This window comes from Aulostomus chinensis, chromosome 2 (genome assembly GCF_037954235.1).
Source record: "Aulostomus chinensis isolate RoL2024-O1b breed Wild chromosome 2, RoL_Achi_v1.0, whole genome shotgun sequence".
NCBI classification, from domain to species: Eukaryota; Metazoa; Chordata; class Actinopteri; order Syngnathiformes; family Aulostomidae; genus Aulostomus; species Aulostomus chinensis.
The window spans coordinates 32,751,243-32,772,243 of NC_141321.1; the positions used below are offsets into that span (position 1 = coordinate 32,751,243).

Sequence of the window (21,001 nt, forward strand, 5' to 3'; positions counted from 1 at the left end):
ACATTCCAAATTGAAGTAGTAGTTGTACACATTTAGGCTGTTCATTTGCTGTCATTTCCTCGTGCGACCAGCCCGTGATTTGCACTGAGTAGTTAAACACATTGTACCTTTAACAACGTAATGTTCATCACCTGAACCGCCTTAAATCATTTTCATGAATAATCTGGACTTTCAACAAAGAAGCAGGTGGAATTGCACCAGATAACGTTAACAATGTGTGAAGTATGACCTTGCGAACCCTCTTAGACTTTTCAAAGCTACAATCTGAGACTCAGAAGCCCCAGGAATTCTTCCAGTCGGGGTTTTTCCTGTTTGTGATGAGGTCATTTAGAGTTACAATCTTCCACCACAGACAGAATCGACAGTGCTGGTAGCAAAACTTACAACAGTCAGTCTCGTCCGTAAAGTACTTTTCCTAGAAAGTGTATTTTTCCTTTCAAGTACTCACAAAGAGGAGTGTTGAACTCACAAAGATGCTTTCCCCTCCTGCGTCACTTCTCTGTGACGCCAGAATGCAGAAAGAGCCAGCCACGTACATTTAGCTTGCTAGCTTGAAGCTAATGGCAAACCCATCACCACTGGCTGCTTACAACTGCAAAACCGTCCAACAAATCTCCATTTACAAACTCAAACGCGTGTCGGCCGGTCTCATCAGCGGGGTTTTCGCTACCGTGAACGAGCGAAAACCAGAAGTGTTCTAATTCTAGAAGAACCGACTCAAACTTTTAGCTCAGGTGAAAGCAAAGTACGCTACGGTAAACGAACATGGAAGATTCAGCTAGCTTTTGCTCGTTCAAGCTAGCGCCAGGCCTGAAGGGTTTTGTGTCAGGGCATCTTGTTTTGAATCTCAAATCCGAATGCTACGCCGTGCGTACGGTTTGATCAAGAAGACGTGAATTACACTGTGGATGATTCCCCAAGGGTTTGTGAACGGATTTAGTTTGATAGTTCTGCTGTTGTTATTCATCAGTCCCTATTAGCTTCAAGCTAAAAATGCATGCCAGGCTATTTATGCGTTCCGAAGTTACATAGAAATATGGCCGGAGGGGTAAGTACGTCTTTCTGAGACAACTTTTTGTGAATATTTGGGGCGCTTTTATTGATTTGCTCTCTCTCAGGCTCTGTAGACCAGCCACACGTGTGCGGATATGCGAGGGTGCGCTCACCGCCACTTGTTTTACATGGGGTCTGACTGGTGAATGGTGGAAGTACACGCTCCACCAGTGCGCTCTCGCTCCACGGTAGACTTCCTTTTACTGGTTCCAGGGTCAAGCACGTGCGCTCTCCCAGCCACGCGATGCAAATCTCCCACGTAAAGTCGGGTCAAACAAACCTCGATCGCGGCGCATAAATAGCACATAAAATGACCCACACTTACGCTTTTCCCTCCTTCATCCTTCACTTTCCGTCCTTTCTTCCCCTCGTTCACATTCACTCAAACTCAGCCCCTCCAGTTGGACCAAAATAACAAACCCTGAAATAATAGCTTAAACTGAAGTATTACTTTAATACTTCAATAGAAATAACCTGGTTCCAATATTTTGAAAGGAGCAGGCTGAGGAGCCCGAGGCTACACTGTAATGTGTGAGTGGAAGTATATGGGCTGTCACTTCAGATTAGAGAACCGCCTCGCTGTGCCTTTGACGGAGAGGCAGCAAGGGTAATATGAGGTGGAAGGGATTACAGTTCATAAAAATCACATGTGAATGGAGATAGCCTGCAATGAAAGATGTTGTTTTCAGCACACGTGTGTTTTACACCAGAATTACAGCTTGTGTGCGTGTGTGTGTGTGTGTGTGTGTGTGTGTGTGTGTGTGTGTGTGTGTGTGTGTGTGTGTGTGTGTGGCCTCCAATGATCTGAGAGTTTGCAAACTAACACACTTGACATCGTTTTGCCCTTAATCTCGGTATTCGTTAGCTGTGTACGTGGCTAATATTTACAGAATTCTGGATTCACCAGGACGCAAAGGTGGTAAAAGTACACACGTTGATATCTCAAACAGAAGTACAGATATTATTAGACGTAGTGGAAGTGACTCAACCTATTTATTCAAGTAAAAGCAAAGTAAGCAACTGTAACCGAGCATGGACGACCTAGCTAGCTTGTTTTGTTGTTATTAGCCATCAGCCTCCATTTACTTCAAGCTAAGTGGCTCTTATTCTGCATTCTGTGGTTATAAAGAAATAATACTGGAGGGGAAAAAGCATCTTTGTGACCTCAAGAAAACTATTTTGGAGTACTTGAATAGCAAAATACACTTTTGGCGCCAAGTATCACTTGTTCTCGCTGAGCTTCGGGCTAGCGGTGGGTTGCTAGGATAAACAGAGGCAGAAAAGCATGAATGTGTGCGCGTTGTGGTTTGGAAAAACCTCTAGATGTGTAATTTTGATAAACAGACATTAGTTTTTGGAGGGTAAATCAATGCCTGGAGTCGGTAAGAGACTTTAAAATGTTAACGCTGTGTGTTTGTTTTCGGATCATTTAATGTTGAGCTCTCTGAGGGGAACATTTCTGTTGATTTTTTTTTTTTTTTTTTTGACGGTAAAGTTGAACTGAACTTATTTTCCTTTAAAAGACAGGAAAAAAAAAAAAAACCTTCATTAGAAGATGCACGGCTTGAGGGTTTGTGCTCCATAAAACCATAAATATAAAGCATTCAGTATTCTGATATGGTTTGAGGGCTGCTGACCTCGACTTACTCTTTTGCACTGGTGGCAAAGTTTTCACTAAAGCCTGAAGGAAAAAGCCTCAGCTTTTAGCAGCTTTTAGCAGCTTTTAGCAGCGTTTAATACACCACATTTCAATGTCTTTTAACTTCTAAAAAGTGTTGACACCAACACTAAACATATTCATCACTGTCACTGTAAGAACTGCAGTGTAATACTCGAGCGTATAAGCAGTAATTATGCCATGAAATAAAACTATAACACGTAGATGACAGTATTTAAACACTGCAAACATGTTTACTTATTTTTTGAAGTTTTTTTTTTTTCTAACGTTATCTGTTTCACGGTTTTTATAGGGTGTAATTTGGAAAATGTAAATGAGCTTCAGGACGAGCAGGAGGCTGGCCTGGTTGAACTTCAGCTGATGTCTGCTTCCGCTTCAGCATCCTAATGAGGTTGGAATTGGGATGGGAAGAGAGGGTCTGTTACAGATTCCTGTTTGTTTTTGTTTTTTTCTACTTGTGGCCTTGGAGAAACACGAAATGTCATTTATCTTGATGTATTTTGGTCTGAATATCAGATCAGGTACATATAAATGCAGTAGATTTGCGGTAGATGTATCACCAGATCTTTATAAAGCACCTTATCAGTTATTTTGTTGTTTTGTGTTTGTTTGTCTGTCCCATTGTGGGGAGGTAAACTAAACTAGTCAACAGATGAGCAAACAGTCATGAATACTGTACCTGAGCAGTGTTGCGCTCGTGCTACCCGCTCTCCTTCAACCGAATGCAGCCAACCAATTACATCAGGTTAAATTTTTTTAAATGGGCTGTTTCGACAATACTTGGAGTATTATTTAAAAGAAGCAATTTGCAGATCCCCGTCCCGGGCCCTGCAGAAGGGAAGACTCGTACTGGATGGAGAAGGTGATCTCCTTTTGTGTGGAGACTTTTTGTTTGTTTTTATGCTTTTATATGTTTTGATTGTTCGAGATGAATAAAGATCAAATCAAAACACAAAACAACACATTGAACTGTAATTCCTGGACTTTCAAGGGTCTTCTTCTTCCTCTGCTTCTTCTTCTTCTTCTTCTTCTTCTTCCTCTTCTTCTTCTTCTTCTTCTTCTTCTTCCTCTTCTTTGTGCTACGCTGGTAGAGCAGTGAAGTGTCTGTATCTGTTTGATTGACAGGCTCTTTCTTTAACTACTTTCATTACAATGTTCCTTGTAATTTCTTGGGAAAACTGTGTTGTGCAGTTTGCTGACAGACCCCCCCCCCCCCCATTATTTTTGTAGTTTACTGTATTTTACATCTCATGCTTCTGTAATTTTTATGACAATTACGGTGTTGTTTTTTTTATTTTCCAGGAAACAAACGTTCCTGAGTGTTTAGTAGAATCCACTGAGACCGAGAGAACTTCCAGTTGAACCGCGTGATGTGGTGAGATGTACCAGGATGCTACCACTAGAGGGGAGTGTTCAGCTGCTACATCGACAGTTTCAGCCGTCCTCAGGTGTGTCGGCCTCAACCTGGGAACTCCAGTAGAACCCGAAGCTGGTGGAGCCGCGCTACTAAAATTCTGTTCACTCATTTGAATCCTAAAGCAATTTTAAATGATCTGCCGTTTAAAAAGAAAAAGAAAACAGACCCTATTTCTCACAAATGCCCCTTCAATGATTGCTTGACTTCTAATTTTTATATTCTTTATCCTGTTATATTAACTAACAGCGTTAAATGAGCGCAGATACAATCGTCCCTCCTCATTTATTGTCTCCTTTTATTTATTTTTACTCCATTGATTTTCCACGCCGCACCTGAAGGCAGCATCAGCCGCCCGCATGTCTGTGCTTGGTCACCTGACCAACACTCTTGAGTCACGTGACTGATATTCCATCCTCGCCATTTTGCAATGTGGGAGACAGAGGCCACTTTTTATGGCTAACAAGCAATACTAAGCAGTTTTATGTGTTGAGGACAAAGAGCGCGGAGGCTTTTGGCTTTTTTTTTTTTTACCGAGTCAGTGAGTATGAATTGACTTTAACATCCTCGCTAGCTTCCCCGTCACTCATTAACCCAACTCACCAGTAAAACGTCCTTGTACAATCATGTGGGTAAATGCTAGCTGTGTGAGACTCGTGTGTGTGTGTGTGTGTGTGTGTGGGGGGGGGGGGGTAGGAAGCAAGCTAGCCGAGTGTGTGTCTTGTTGCCTTTAACCCAGAAACTTCACGTTCTCCCCCGTTTGCTCAGCCTCCGTTAGCAGCTCCGGCTAACTGGAGTGAGCAGCAGCGCTAGGTAGCTCGGTGTTTGGAGGCTTCGTCCGATTTCATTCAACAGTGGAAGCAGAGGGGGGATGATATATTTTTAGATCCTGACATAACAGGTGCTCATTTGGGACCGGTCACGTCTGCAAAAGGAGCTGCTCTCACCAGAAGTCCCAGTCCTGCTCGCTAGCATCGAGCTTACTTCATGATCAAAGCTCATTGTTTACATTTGAGACCCCCCCAAAAAACAACAAACAAACGTGAGAATATCTGACATGGATTTGGCAGCTGACATCCGGTACACGTGGGTTTTTTAGATTTCTACAACGTGCATTTAAGTGGTTAAAAGAAAAACTCGAGAATTTTTCCTTTCTGCTTCCCTGAACTTCAAGTGGAAATACACAGGATGACATATAATATTTATAACAAGCATCATGCAGGTTTGGCTACAGTCGCATGGAGCAGAAGTAGCAGAAAAGAGAACTTGCGGTCAGAAAGTGGGGAAGTGGAAAGTGTAAAGATAAAAGTAATGCAACCGCAGGAGTTGTGGTCACTTCCCACGAGCCTGTAAACACGAGCACATGGCCCCGTGGTTATCGTGAATGACGGGAGATATCTGACTTATCAGGGTGCTCATTTGGGCTCATTCCTTTTTCTGTCAAAGAGCTCATCTTATCACTAAAAGCTGGTCAATACAGTAATCATAGTGTCAATATTGTCAGTTAGTCCTCTTTTATTGGGAGGGGAGGTGCAGAAACCAAAGGAAAGGCTTTGGCGTTATGATAGAAAACTAAACAGGCACTGTTGTGACTGCCAAAATTAAAACAATATGTCATGCTTCTGTTGACGCCAGCTTCTCACCACATCCCTGTTGGCATTTCTTCCCTGTTAGCATGTGAATGCTTAAAGTAGCATGAAGCTTGTTGACTATATTTGATAAAACTGCACACTGACTCTGATTCCTGTTTTAGGTCATGGAGGAGATCAGCAATGTAGCTGTACTCCTCTCACACTCCTCCTCCGCCGCCTCGTCTTCCTCCCCTGCTCCATCAGTTCTTGGATCTCAGTCCCTGATCCAGCAGGCTGCGGAGGAGGATGCCTCCCAGAGGTTTCAGCAGAAACAGGCTGCCGATTCTCTCATCCAGGTCATCGAGAAGCTCAGTAAAATCGTGGAGAAACAACCGCAGCGCCGCTGCAACCTGACGGGACAGAAACGAGTCCTCCGACAGGGTTCTTCCTCAGCAGGAGGATGTGAGGAGGCGACGAGGGGGAGCAGGGGAGGCTCCCCTCATAGGAAACTAAGGAAGAGTTGTCAGGAGGAGGAAAGCCCAGAGGGGGTGAGTTTGGATGGCGCCGCAGCTAACGGGGCTCTCTCTCCAGAGGTGTTAGGTGACAGTAACAATAACAGCATCACCCCCACTGTAACTGAGGTAACGGGCAACAACAGCGGCGGCGACCAGAAGCTGACTGTGACGTGCTATCAGTGCAGCCTGTGCCCCCACCTCTCGCCGACGCTGCCTCTGCTAAAACAGCACCTGAAACAGCACAACGAGCAACACAATGACCTCATCCTCATGTGCTCCGAGTGCCGCTTCAGCTCCAGAGACCAGGGGCAGCTGGAGGAGCATGTTCGAATGCACTTTGACAGCAGGAAGGATTCTCCGGTGTGGGACCCCCTCAGTGAGGTCAAGGAGGAGGGTGTGAAGCGGGAGGAAGGGGACTGGGCTGGGAGCAGCAGCCCCGAGGGAACAGAGCTGATCAGAGGAGGCTCCAAGGAGTTGCAGCAGAAGAAGAAGTGGTACAGCTATGAGGAGTACGGGCTGTACCGCTGCCTGATCTGCAGTTACGTGTGCAGCCAGCAACGGATGCTCAAGACCCACGCCTGGAAGCACGCCGGCCTGGTCGACTGCTCGTACCCCATCTTTGAAGATGCAGATGGGACTCCCGCGAGGAGAGACTCGCCAGCTGCTAACACTGCCATCGCCAGAGAGGAAATAGTTGTTTTTTCACCGGTTGTCCAAGATAAAAGTCTACAAAATCTCCCAAATGCCTTCAAACTCCAGCTGTGTGTTCCGCTGCCAGCAAAGAATGAAAGAGACGTTGTAACACAGCAGGTGTCCAGCAAGAGTGAAAGTCCAAAAGCAACAGAGGAAGAGGAGGAGGGTGTATACCCCATCAAAGACCTGGCCTCCGAAGAACACGTGGTGGAGGTGCAGGTGACAACGGAGGCGGATACCGAGGTGGAGATTGATAGTCATCACGGCGGTGCCTCTTTGCCAGACAGCTTACTGTCGTCAGCTCAGAAGATCATCAACAGCAGTCCGAACAGCGCTGGCCACATCAACGTGATTGTGGAGCGCCTGCCCTCAGCTGAGGATTCAGTCATAGCCACTAATCCTCTCCTTCTCAGCCCAGATGTTGACACAGACACGAACTTACTGGATGCCGAGGAGGAAGAGCAGCAAACTGTCGGTTCTGTGCATCTAAAGGCAGAGACGGATGAGGTGGTGCTTTGCAGTGGTACTGACTGCCCGGAGATTAAAACCTCCGTGGTGATAAGCAGTGACTCTCTTCGGGATGAAAACATTCCTCCGGCTGGTCGGAAGAGGACTCACTCCGAGTCCCTCCGCCTTCACTCTTTGGCTGCGGAGGCTTTGGTTGCGATGCCCATGAGAACTCCTGAGCTCTCCAGTGCCAAGGTAAGTGTGAAGACCGTTTCCTCCCCAGCGCTGAGTCCTAACAGCGGGCAAAAACTGGTAGATGTGTCTACAGGGGGACAGAGGGCCTCAGAGGTCGGGACAACAGCGGCCCTGCTGGACTTGGAGCTTCACAGTGAGGGCAGGGAGGCAGGTTTGGGCTCCCTGGGTCTGGGGGAGGGAGATGAGGAGGGTCCAGCCGCTAAAGCCGGCATCAGCCTGTCTCTGCTCACCGTCATTGAAAGACTCCGAGAGCGCGCCGACCAGAACGCCTCAGACGAGGATATCCTAAAAGAGCTTCAGGATAACACACAGTTCCAAAATGGAGGTGTGGCCAGCGTGGTCACCGGGAGCGGAGCAGGGAGCTACGTGTGCAGCGTGCCCGGAGTGGATGGCCTGGTTCCGTCCTCAGATGGCGGTTTGGTGGACTACATCGCCGGCAGTGAAAGGCCGTACAGGTGCCGCCTGTGTCGTTACAGCAGCGGCAACAAGGGCTACATCAAACAGCACCTTCGGGTGCACAGGCAGAGGCAGCCGTACCAGTGTCCCATATGTGAGCACATCGCCTCGGACAGTAAGGACCTGGAGAGTCACATGATCCACCACTGCAAGGCCAGGATGTACCAGTGCAAACAGTGTCCAGACGCCTTCCACTACAAGGTGAGGAGACCTCGCAGCGTCTGACACGATTCATGTGATTTATTAGTGTAGGAAGAGAAAGTTCTGCATTCACGGCGTCCTCACCTGGGACGGGTCAGGACAGAGTGACAGCCCAAGAATGATCCTCGTTTCTGTCTTCATCTTTATTTATTCTCAAAGTAACCAAGACAAAGCAGGTAGAATAGGACACATTGAAATTAGTGCAGTTTTTAAGTTTTGTATTGTGTTTTACACGCTGGGACTCAGTTGCGACGATATTTTTTCTTTATATTTTATAGAGTAAAAGATTAATCAAATAATGGTGGACCAAATTACTGACTGTTGTTCTTTAATGAAAGTAATTATTCCTCAATAATTTCCTCCCAGGTAAACAACGTATTTCCTTCTGCTTCTCTCCTCTGCATCAACTGGACGGAGGTCATTGGACGTCCATTTCTATTTAGAGAAAATTTAAAGATAAAATCAGCAAATCCGGTGATCAGCGATGATGTAAATGTAGTAGAACTGATATTCCACATATACAAGGGTAGTATATTTGTGTATTCCGTGAAGCCGTGGTGAATCCTAAAATCAGCACGTGAGCGCATGCTTAACGCTCCCTGGTGTCTAATGCAACGTTTCCTGATTACCGTGTTTCCACTGTTGCTGCTCCTCAGCAACGGAACAGTAAAGTTACCCGGAGGCCTGGTGGGGTAAATGCACCTGTGAGAGATGAAAGTCCGATGCAGAGCTGCAGTTGCGTCTCCTCGGTTTAGTGATAAAGGCAAATGAGAAAACTATTGATTCCACTGCTATCACGGGACTCCAGCGCTGATCTGCAGCACAGATTATCAAGTTCATCGTACAGACTCGGGAGAAAGGTTAAGGCCATTTGTAACTGGAGAGTGAAGGCCGGCGCGCTGCTATGATACACTCAAGGCGTGTCGGCGTTTGGTGCGAAGGCCAATCAAACCTTCCCTCAATCTCCCTGCATGTCAATCACCATAAAGGTTAAGAGAGAAATCACTCTGGTACAGCTGATTCAGGGAATATCCTATTAGACGGCAGTCTTTCTTATTTTGTAGGGACCATCATGTTTGCTGTAACTTATTTATCTGCAGTAACCATTCGACGAAGGTTCAGGGGAGAGAGAAGTCTCACAAGTGTTAGAAGTCACCTGAACGGTGCTGATGGCTGCAGCGATGTTCCGTTAATGCAGAGAAGTAACGTCTGAGTGAGACCCAGTGGTGATGGGACTTGCAACATCGCATTTGTTTAATCTGCATCAAAGACGTTTCCCTACGTTTGTAGGACATAATGAAGGCGGCAGATCTCTGCAGCACCACCACAATATTGAATTTAAAATTGTACTTTGACTCACAAGTCGCCGTTACGAAATATTGCACACTGTTGGAAGTTGCAGTCGACCGCATTGGGATTTCTATCAATGACGTAGCTCTGGTTGCACTAATGCAATCCATCCATCCATCCATTTTCTTTCGCTTATCCTGTTCAGGGTGGTGGGGGTGGAGCCTATCCCAGCAGCCTTCCCCCTGGACAGGTCACCAGTCCATGGCAGGGCCAACACATATAGACAGACAACCATTGGCTCTCCCAGCCACGCCTACGGTCAATTTAGAGTCTGGATTAATCTGGTCCCTCTTGATGTCTTTGGACTGTGGAGGAAGCTGGAGTACCAGAGAGAACCCAGCAGGAACAGGGAGAACATGGAGACTCACACAGAAAGACCCTGTGCTGCAGCCGGGGCTCCAACCCGGAACCATTATGCTGGGACGCAGCTGTGCTGACCACTGCTCCACCGTGCCGCCCCCACTAACTCAACCTAAGTTTGTAATTATCTGCTTTCCCTTAAAACGAGCAGTTGCTAGTTAACCAATCATCAAGCGTGTTGATGTTTTCGTGTGGTGATTGACAGCAACACAGAACCGGTTCTTGGGTCGTCTGATGGACGTGCGAGTTGTCAAATCAGCACGTGTACCTCTGACCTCGTGTCCTGAGAAGTTTAATGGTGTTTGACGTGTACTAATAAATAGAACATCCAGAATATACTTCTATTGCCTTTCTTAGCTCATAGATTGCGTGACATTCCATTAACGGCTTCTCGATCAATAAGTCGTTTGCTGAAGGAAGTGATGCAGAGTCACTTTAACGTCTATAAGATGAACAGTCCAAACACCGGGGAGGTCATGTGACATTGAGCGCTGCTTCTATTTCTGTGGAAGAATTTTTCTAGAAGCCTGATACAAGAGTCGCTTAATAAAAATTGAAGAATAACTGCGTGGATAAGCAGAATCGACGATATTATTTTACATCCGCATTTTGACGTTGTGTTTCCCTCACCCAGAGCCAGTTAAGAAGTCATGAAAGGGAGCAGCACAGCTTCAGTGGTGACACGGCGGCCCTGGCGCCCGTCACCGAGACGTCGACCACGGTGGAGGAAGCTGAGCGTGTACCCGATGAGGGTGAGTCCCGTTTGCCTGGCCTGTTCCAAAGAAAGATTGTTTCGGAGATTCCAAATGACCTGGAGAACGTCTGCTGCCTTGTGATTGTATCTGACGTTCTCAGGGGGTTTTCATCTCTCCGCCATTACAGAATGCGGCTCGCAGAAAATGTTCAAGTGCGACGTGTGTGACTACACCAGCTCGACCTACGTTGGGGTGAGGAACCATCGGAGGATTCACAACTCTGACAAGCCCTATCGGTGAGTCACTCAAACAGCTGCTCGATCCCCAGAACCAGAGCAGTGCAGCAGAGACCGAGGGACCCGGCAGACGTTTCATGTTCCCAGTCATTCGTGTCATTATGAAACATTTAGACCCAGAAAGATTGGGAAAATACTCGGGTATAAAACTATGATTTCTCCTCTAAACAGTCAAGTAGCAGAGGAGCGGCTGGGGAAGTGTTTGGGTCAGGTGCTGGTTCAGTTCCTCATTCAGGGACTGAATACATTTTAGGGTCCTTTTAGATTCCGTACTTGCTCTATTTAGCTGTGCACAAGTCACAAGGTATAAAACTGAAGTATTTAAGAGCTTTCAACAAGAAGATTCTAATAATAATTGACTTTACCGTCCCCGGATGATGAAAAGTAGACGCGGCAGACTTACTGAGAAGTGCTGGACTCTGACAGAACCACTTATCAGAGATCAGCCCTGAACCGGAGTCACAGCTGCCCAGTAGCTGATGCTGATTCTCTGTAGGAGAATAAAACCTCATCAATTATGGAGGAGACGAGAAAATGTACACGAACAGAGCGAACAGCCGATCGAGTGCACATTCTTTATCAATTATTTAACAAAGACTTTGGCTTGTTTTAAAATGTCGTTTTTAGTGTTCAAGCTGATGCTTTACCAATCCTGCTCCAACAAACCTGATCATTTTGATGTTGAATCAGTCCTGTCCGTGCGCTTATCATCATCATGACTCTGAGCGGCGGGCGGACGGACAAACTGTAACCACCGTCCACTCACCGACCACGTTATTCAGCATTGCTGGCCAGGTATTCTGACACGTTTCTACCGCTTTTTATTGTCTAAAAGAAACAAAATGTCTGCATGTACTGGAATAGAGTCAGACTCTAATCGTGAATCACTCGCTGCTGTTCTGTGTCTCCGGTGATTGTTAACGTGAAGTTAGGAGTCTACAGGTGATGTTTAGTGGTGTCGGAGTAAACCAGTGTGACCGCTGATGTCTTTTCTGTTGGATGGAAGCGCTGACTCGTCTGTTTGACTCTGACAAGCTATTGTATCATAGCAGGACTTAAAAATCTGTTTTATGAATTCAGCTGACCTGGGGGGGAAAAAGGGAAATTTTAAAGGAAAAGTTGTTAAGCATCATTTAAGTTTAATGACCTTTGAATCAGAGAGATTTGGTACGTGATACATATTTAATCCACGAGTGTTCTCTTGTGTATGGACTTGTTATTTTAGAGAAGTCCATTAGGTGGCGGTATGTACCCGTCCAGCACAGGCGTGAGAGAGGAGCCACTCCTCCTCCCTCCGACAGCAGTAGCACTTGGCCTTTGTGTTCATACTTTGCTGTCATGAAGTGTGAACACATGCGGGTGTCAGCGTCTTAATAGTGCGCCGCTGCTGGTGCTCTAAGGTCAGAAGTACACGGGGAAGTACGTGCCGGCTTTGTTTCTGCTCTGGTAAATGTCAGCTGCCGTCTAATTGCTGTTCCTACATGCTTGTTTTCTAGCTGGGATGCTCATCCACCCTGTTGAGATGTGGCGTGACAGGAAAAAAAACTGTTGGAGTTTGGAGGGTTTGATTTTAATCTTCCAGAGCCCAAGTGACCGTGTGAGGATTCAAACTTTGACAATGAAGTTTAAAGCTCCCTGAATACGACAGATATCGGCTGAAAGACGCTTGGACTGTTCACCATTTTATCTGCATACGTGATTGGTGCTTGTCATTTTTTTTCTATATTTTTGAGGTTTTTAAATATGCTTAGAATGAAAAATGACCAGCAACCAGTCATTGATTAGTTGTTAATATCAGTTGTTTGTTTTGAGTAATTTAAAGGGCAGAAAATCCTGCTGTGGAAAATGTGGGGGCCCTTCAGGCATTTATGACAATATATTCTTAATATCTTGGGACTTTGGTCACCATCTTCTCACCTTTTTATAGACTAAAGAATGAAGGGAGAAAATAATCCACTGATTAATCAATTATGAAAATAGGCGGCAGTTGCAGCAAATTAAAATGGAGTAGCTATTGCATGATTTCCACAGGATTGGGAATTTGACTCACCGCAGCAGAAAAAAGTAACAAAAGTAAATGTCACCTTAACTGTCAGTTCATCAGTGATGCTAAAAGTTCCCCGTCGTAGCGCCGACGCTGATCCAACAGCTGCTTGACACACCAAACCTAAAGAACGCGCTCTGTTTCCTGACCAAGACGAGTGCTGAAACATGGAACTGTGACATGAAGAGGCTGCAGGTATAAATCCAGACTACCCGCATTGCTGTAATTACATTAGTGAGGTCCTTTTCCTCTTCACTACTTTTAATTAAGCCTGACGTCACCGGACCAAATAAAGCATGAGCTAGCGGATCGGCAAGGGTCCGACGGTGCCTGCCCACAGTTGGGCTTCTGTCCAAACCTCATCTGCATGTCAGCCGACGGCTGCGACAACCATGAAATACAGGCGGGAGGACGAGCCCCCCCCCGTGGCTGCTCCTGGCTTGTAGGGGATTAAAATTATGTTTCTCCAAATGACATGTGTTCTACCCAAGTTTAAAAAAAGGTTTTGTTTGATTTTAACAAACGTGACTCCTCCTTTTACCTGTATTGATTGTGTTTTATCACGTACCAGAGAAAGTTGTTGTTGAAAGTCAATATTTTCTTGACCTTTTGCCTGAAGCAACGTAATGTAGGTGGTTATCTTAAACTAAAAGTTTCAACACCAATTTCATGGTGTACAAACTAAGGATGAATAGAACGAGGCCTCTTCTGCCCAACTTGTTGGAACATTGCAGCACTGTTACGCCTCGCCATCTACAGAAGAACGTACCGCAAAGGAATGGGGGGGGGGGGGGGGGCGGAAGGTAGCCGTAGAACAGCAGACTGAGCGTCAAAGGCAATTAAACAAAAATCCTCAGAGTGATATTTCACACAGATAAGTGCCTTCAGCCCATCCTCCTTCTGTATCACTTCTTTGTGTCTCCACAATGCAGGAAGAACCAGACATGTATACTTAGCTTGAAGCTAATGTAGCTACTGCCCAAATGCCAGTTGCACAAACTCTCAAGCGCACCGTCAGCGTTTACAGTCCACATCCTCCCTCAAGCGAGATATATGATGAAGTAACGCGTGAGGGGACACGTCTCTCTGAGCTCATGATTTTGAGAACACAAAAGGCCAAAATACACTTTTTTGGTGAAGTATCACTTCAAGCGAAGAGGTACAACACCTGCGTTAAACACGACGGCGTGGCTGAAACAACATGCGTGGAACACCGGGACGGTCTGGGGCCGTTTAAAGCGTAAACATACCAGAGAGAATCGTTTCCCGCCCTCACCGTCCAGGTGTGTTTGTCTGATTTTAAAAATTACGATGTCGGTCAGACTAACTTGTTTTAAAAGTCCACTTTCAGTCGACTCTTACTCACGTGTGATTGCATCGAGCTCGTTAAAAACACGCCAGTAGGCGTATATGTTGCATGTTTTTGGTACCAGATACAGAGCAACAAAGGTGTCTCCAAACTGTTAGGACTGCTGACTGCCGTGTTCCACTCCTCACCACTGCTGCAATGAAATGATTCTCCATGTACATGCTAAATACCTCCGCTGTTGTGGAAAGAGGACTCGCTTCTAAATCCAGAGTAAATGTACTGTACTGGTGCCAGCAGCCAAGCTTTGTTCAGATAAATCTGTGGCGAGGATCATAAACCTTGTTCTCACAAGACCCACTCACGCCACTCCTGCTGAATAATGCGTTTCCCCATCTTCTGTTCATATTTGCAGTGAGTTCCCTCCAGCTTCCTTCCCTCAAAACTGCAACCAAACACAGTGGATGTGAGTGAGTGATTGTTCGGATGCTCTGAACCACATCAGTTTCAGTGTCCTCTCCTCTACTCTGAATATGGTTGCACATGGCTCTTTGATGGGAGGTTGAATTGCAGTAGATGCTCCGTTATTGATTTACAGTTCAAGTACGATGAATGTTTGTACGTTTTGTGAAGCAGCAGAGATGCTTAACAGCCGGAAACGCTTGAACACAGGACAAGCAGCCAAAAACCTGTCCCTTGAAAACCTGGTGATATTTTTGTGAGACAGGCGGGTACTGGTGGCAGTAGCTTAGCAGTACTTCTAGATGCAGTACTTCCACTTTGCCATTGCTCTCTTCTGGTCTTCAGAGAAGCTTTTCTTCTTCTTTTGTGACCAGCTTACCGTTACTTTTTAAAGGAACGCTCAAACCTCTTGGGAAATGTTGTCCATCCTGCAGAACCAGACAAGAAGATGGCCACCTGAGAGTCACTGAGATCGGCTGACTGCTCGTTAGCTTAGCACAATGAATGATCGTGAGTGAGAAGTGTTAGCATACCTTCGTTTGGGCTGCTGGGCTTCCGAAGCTCCATAATGGAGAGGAGGGGAGGGGAGGGGATGGGGAGGGATCCATCTGCTTGACAGGCTCTTAAAATAATGGGAAATGAGCATTTCCCAAAAAGTTTGCATGTTTAATATTTGAAACAACAACTTCAATTTGTTGTTCCTGTCGCGTTAAAATGAGAGATGGACACAGGTGAGTCACGTCAGATCTGTCCGCTGAGATGGAAGTCACATGGCACACAGAAATGCATTTATTTCCACAATTTTGGCCCAAAGCAAATGTGAGAGTATCCTCGTCTATCCGCCTTTTTCCTGTCGGCACATTCTTAACGCTTTGCAGATTTCTGCAACGTGAGGAACAAAATCTGAGTTTGGTCACTTGTCATTTGAGTGGGATTCGAGTACTTTATTTGTCATTGCATATTAAGACGCGATGACACGTTGTTCAGCAGCGATCCCCTCGAACAATCAGCACCGATTAAACCAGACAATACAAAGGCTTGAACAAGGTTTTATAAATAGAACCAATAAAATCTGCTGCTTCCGTTGCCACCAAGTCTTTGAGCTTAAGAACGTCACATGGTAGAGGAAAATTTGTAAATTCAAAAATATCCAGTTTACAATTCCTGTCCAGGTTTGCAGGTTGATGCTCAATCGTGCGCCAGCTAATCATTGATCGCTAACTGATGCTTCTGTTGCTATGTGCTACGCATCCGTTTCCTTTATCAAGACTTTCTACTTGTCTGCAGTTTGGTTTGTTGGATGTTTTTGTCCAATCAAATCTGACAGTAAAATTACAACTGACATGAGGGGCAACTTTTACCTCTTCAGGATTCAGCTCTCAGTAACCAGCGAGTCAGTTTTCATCCTCCAGCAGCTTCTGAAGTAGGGCTGCACAGGGAACCCGAATCAATCACAATGTGACCAGCTACAATTTTCAAATTGTAAGAAGGTGCCATGTTTGTTCGAAGGCTAAATCAGAGTCTATGTTTGCAGAGATGTCCTGCCTGCTCCTGCAAACTTAACAAAACATCTTTGTTCGATACAGATTCTGCAAAAATCTTTTTTTTTCCAGTGAAAATGAGAATAATTATGTTGAAATTCTCATGACTGTGTATCACAATCACAGTAGCAGTCCAAATAATCTCAATAAGATTTTTTTTCCCAATCATGCAGCGTTTTATGAAGTCCCCAAACTTGTCTGTGTGCCGTAGCAGGCGGCTCACTACGGCCCTGGTTGCCCCTCTGCGTCGTCTCATCTCTCGCCCCTCCTTCCCTCCACCTGCCAGGTGCTGTAGCTGTGACTTCGCCACCACCAACATGAACAGTCTGAAGAGCCACATGAGGAGGCACCCTCAGGAGCACCAGGCCGTGCAGCTGCTGGAGCAGTACAGGTGAGGAAGCTCCCGCATCACGGGGAGGAAGGAGGTTTTAACCGAGGGGGTGGCAACATCTCTGGACAGTGGGAACACGACAGTCGGCCCTCAGAACCTCCAAGGGCCGCTGGGATGTCAAGACTTGGTTCAGTTGTCAGGTTTGATATGAGGTTGCTGTCAGGTGTTGAGGTCAGAGCGTCAGTGAAGCTCCTCACACAGACAGAGGAGAGAGTGAACAAGTGCAGCTGGTTGTCAGTCGTGTGGCAAATGAATAGAAATGTACAACAACTTCAAATGTTGAGAATCAAAACCAATACACACACACACACACACACTCTTAATGCCTGCTCTGGCTCTTTGTTGCTAAGGAAACGTTTGAACATTTCATAAGAAAAGCATCTGTAATTATGTATCTTTAAAGACCTGAGAGAAAAGTAAAATGTCAGCTGGAAAAGGGGCTTCTTTGTGGTGAAGTTCTGCCTTAAAAGCCGCAGGCAGACGCTTCAGCTGTGGTCGAGAGGTGTCACTTTGACAGGAGTGAAAAACACAGAGTGAGGGATAGCCATACTAAAAAGGTGGCGGTCTGACAAAGTGACAGTTCCATCAAAAAATCTTCCACGTCGACAGCAAGACCCGAGATTGTCATCCTGCACTTCCCTCACGAGCAGAAAGTTTTTCAGCAAACAGGTGTTTCCAGATGTGCTTTTCAAGAGGAACTGGAAACGCGGCTGGTCGCATGAGGAGCGACTCGGCGTCGTGACCTCAAGCTGCCCTGCGCGACACCAGGATTTTCAGGAGGGAACTTTTTCATTGGCTGTATTTCCCAAAGCAAACGCATTCGTCATTGCGTTCAGCAGACGGTTGTCTGGCCACAAGAGACAAGGAGAGATGTGAAAGCTTCCAAATGATTTTTCAAGAACCTTCTTTACCGTGAAGGCCGTGTTCTCAGCCCCCTCTGCCAGGAGCTAGCTCTGTTAGCAGACACTTTAGCTCCACATCAGCGGCGGTTCTGTGATTAACCAGACGACTCCGGAGCCTCTCTGCTACCAAGTGCTCTTCAAGCTGCCGATCAATTTTTGTTGCTTATTTGCGATGAATAAAACCGCAGGAAAGTATTCAAAGCTTCTGACTGAACGAAAACACGACTGGTAACGGATTAAAAATGAAAAACCTGAACATACGTGAAACACAACGGAGGCAGCCACTTTTATTCAAGGCCAACTGAAAGGATTTGAGCGTGCAGGTGATGTGAATCAGGGCTGTGGCCGCAGTCCAACACCAGCGTCCTCGTCCTCTACTGAAGTGGATCTACATGATAGTCATTTTCTATAATGCCTATAATTATGATGCTTCTAATTTTAAACCTCTGACTTCTTCACCCTGCCTTTAATCTCGTCTCTCCTCTCCGCTCGTTGTATCTGTCAAACTCAGCCTCCCCGTGGAATCTTGAGTCAAGATGATTGCTCTTGATAGAAAGTAGGAGACGGATTAGTCGAGCTCCAGCACGCATACTAAATCAACCTGGATTTGTTCTGTTGCTCGTCTTCCTTCCTCCCCTCCAGGTGCTCTCTCTGCGGCTACGTGTGCAGTCATCCTCCGTCTCTCAAATCCCACATGTGGAAGCATGCCGGAGACCAGAACTACAACTACGAGCAAGTAAACAAAGCCATTAACGAAGCCATCTCCCAGAGCAGCCGGTAAACACACACATCAACCCCAGCGCGCTGCCATCTGCACACGCGGTTGCTCTCGGCGTTCTTTTCTGGGTTCAGGCACTGACTAACTTTAAAATATGTAAGTAGTTGAAACTTAATTGATTTAAAAAAAAAAAAAAAAAAAAGGAGGTCTGATCCAGTTTACAAATGTTCAAATCAGTTTAGTAGGAACTCTTTCTTTTATTTTCACTCAATGTTTTGTGGTGCGATCACTTTAAAAAACAAAAAAACAAAACCTGGACGCATCAGAAGAAAGAGCCACGTCCGGCGTGGCACTGGTGGACCTCCGGCCCCCGATGGGGTGCATCAACTTGAAAAGCAATTACAAGATAGTCACAAAAAGAAGAGAGACCGAAGCCTGTTATTTTGATTTTAGGTTTTATTGAGTTTCAAGTACTCACAATGAGATGTCTGCTCACAGGGCTGGATCATGTCTTTGTGGTTCTGATTCGTAGGAAGAGCCAGCTACGTTTCTGTAGCTCGGAGCAAATCGTGGCTATTGGCTAACAACAGCAACACGTTTGTCTTCGAACTCGCAAGTGTGACTTCTTAATCCTGCTGTAAACTCAGTAATCCACTCACACTTTGCTGGAACGCCTCAGTGGGACAGACGTTCCGATCTTCATTTTTATTTTTTCATAATAACGAGAGAACAAATGTCAAAGATTCTGTCAGGCTCTCCTGGTCCGCTCCTCCTCATGAATCTCTCGTTTCCTCCAGCGCTCCTCAGAAGTTGTCGGCGGTGCTGGAGTCGGTGGCTGAGCGGACCGCCGTGACCTCCCAGGACAAAGTGAAGAGCCCACCAGAGCCACTGCCAACCCCCACATCGATGACTGCGGACAGCTCAGCCGGCTTCCCCGCACCCGCCACAGACCCCTCTCACTGGCCGGCTGACTCTCCAAGCCCCCAAGGGAAGGAGCCCGTACAGCCCCAGGTCCAGGGCCAGCAATGGACCGGCCAGGCCCCCTTTCCAGGCCCGGGCATGGAATACTGTGTGGTCCTGTTCTGCTGCTGCATCTGCGGCTTTGACTCCACCAGTAAAGAGCGACTTATGGAGCACATGAAGGACCACGAGGGCGACATCATCAGCATCATCCTCAACAAGGAGCAGCAGCAGCCGCCAGAAGCCCAAGTAGGTCTGCAGACAGCAGAGTGAGACCCCTGACACCCCCCACCCCCACCCCTTAGAACCATTTGGTTCTACTGCTTAAGGACTTCATGTCTCTTTACCTCAAGGTAGTTGTGGACGTCCCGCTGTTAGCATCTACTGTACCATAGAGGCTGGTCTCAACACTTCCTGGCCGTGAGGCTGCGACCTGAGCAGAGTTTCAAAAAGCAACTGGGAGGGACAGAGAATGTCAAGTAATTGAACGTGAAAGAGACACACACTGTGTCATGAGAAGAGCGAGTATTTTTTGTTGTTGTTTTTCTCTCCTTTTTTTGTTTCTGTTTTATTTGTACTTCAGGGGACATGAGCTCTCACCCAAGTCAAATGTTTCTCTATCCTGACACGTTCATACCTCGCCAAACCACACAATCCCTCATTAGATTTTCCTTCTTTTTTTTCCCCCCTCAGTTTCCCAGGATCATTCAAGTACAAGGCAGCTCTTTTATTGCTACTGTAATATTTAATGTATTTAATGCAACATAGTTGAGGTTCCAGTCAAGTTAAGGAGGAAACTTAAGAATGTCTGAAAAGGCATGTATCACAGCTTGAATATCATTTAATATTTATCAAATTATTGAATGCATGTATGTTTCCGTTTTGGTAGTTCAGTGTTATTATTTTAATTTTTTTTTGTATGAGTGATTTTACTTTTTTGTTGTTTTTTTTTTTTTTTTACTTATTGAATCATTTATTCGTAGCATCTTTTTAGAGTTGGGGGGGGGGGGGGACGCGTCGGCGTTGGTTGAGGGAAGCGGTGCAGAGCAGGTTGCCGGAGTGAGTGGTAAAAAGGGAAGTTAGCGGAGGTAAACCGTTCGTATCTGTTAGTTATTTTCCTAGAACAGTGCCTCGGCCTGAGAGAAGGAATGTGAACCAAATCAGACCCCCGTTCACTCTCACAAGAGGTTTAGTCTGTTTTTATAACCCAGGCAATTTAAGCTGTACATAATCTTTTTATATACCTTTTTGTTTATAATTAAAACTAGTGTCAAACACAATCCCAGCGAAGACGTGCCTGAAAATAATTAGACAAGGACTGGAAATAAAGTTTATAACCTTAGTAGGTTGCTTGTGATTAACAGGAAGATGAGAGTCACACAGCAGGAATTCACCCACAAACCCCAGTCCCGGGCTCACAGAGACGTTTTTGACGCGATGCAGAGGGAATGCAGAAAGATCCAGCCACGTGTGTTTAGCTCAAAGCTAATGGTGACGTTACAACAACCTCCGTTTACAAACTCTCAGGTGCATCAAGTCCATTATAATCCACGTCGTCTTTATCCCGCTTTATGCTCAGCGATTCAAACTCTTAGATTTGAGCTGAGAAGTTTCGCTGTTTAGTGTCAGTTGGCGTCGAGCTAAACGTGCGTAGCTGGCTCTGACTGCAGTCTGGGGCCACGAGGTCGTAGTG

General features: G+C 46.0%; 1 protein-coding gene across 2 annotated transcripts; it reads left to right on the forward strand.

Moving 5' to 3' along the window:
• Window positions 1-830: 830 nt before the first annotated feature.
• znf507 (zinc finger protein 507) lies at window positions 831-20,315 on the forward strand. Of its 2 annotated transcripts, XM_086190469.1 has the most exons (11): window positions 831-1,048; window positions 3,024-3,122; window positions 3,544-3,593; window positions 4,034-4,179; window positions 5,899-8,283; window positions 10,628-10,745; window positions 10,876-10,984; window positions 16,624-16,728; window positions 18,273-18,407; window positions 19,146-19,557; window positions 19,662-20,315. In XM_086190469.1, the coding sequence occupies exons 5-11, from the start codon at window positions 5,902-5,904 to the stop codon at window positions 19,701-19,703; spliced, it is 3,303 nt and encodes a 1,100-aa protein (XP_086046595.1). In that variant the 5' UTR covers window positions 831-1,048; window positions 3,024-3,122; window positions 3,544-3,593; window positions 4,034-4,179; window positions 5,899-5,901; the 3' UTR covers window positions 19,704-20,315. The 2 variants fall into 2 exon arrangements, with proteins under 2 accessions (XP_086046595.1, XP_086046599.1); XM_086190473.1 differs by lacking the exons at window positions 831-1,048; window positions 3,024-3,122; window positions 3,544-3,593; window positions 4,034-4,179 and adding an exon at window positions 4,544-4,686.
• The last annotated feature ends 686 nt before the right edge of the window (window positions 20,316-21,001 follow it).

Coding starts and splice junctions, on each gene's coding strand:
- znf507 (XM_086190469.1), top strand. CDS start 5,902: ATGGAGGAGATCAGCAATGTAGCTGTACTCCTCTCACACTCCTCCTCC. Junction 10,746..10,875: donor TGAGCGTGTACCCGATGAGG/GTGAGTCCCGTT, acceptor CCGCCATTACAG/AATGCGGCTCGCAGAAAATG. Junction 10,985..16,623: donor AACTCTGACAAGCCCTATCG/GTGAGTCACTCA, acceptor TCCACCTGCCAG/GTGCTGTAGCTGTGACTTCG.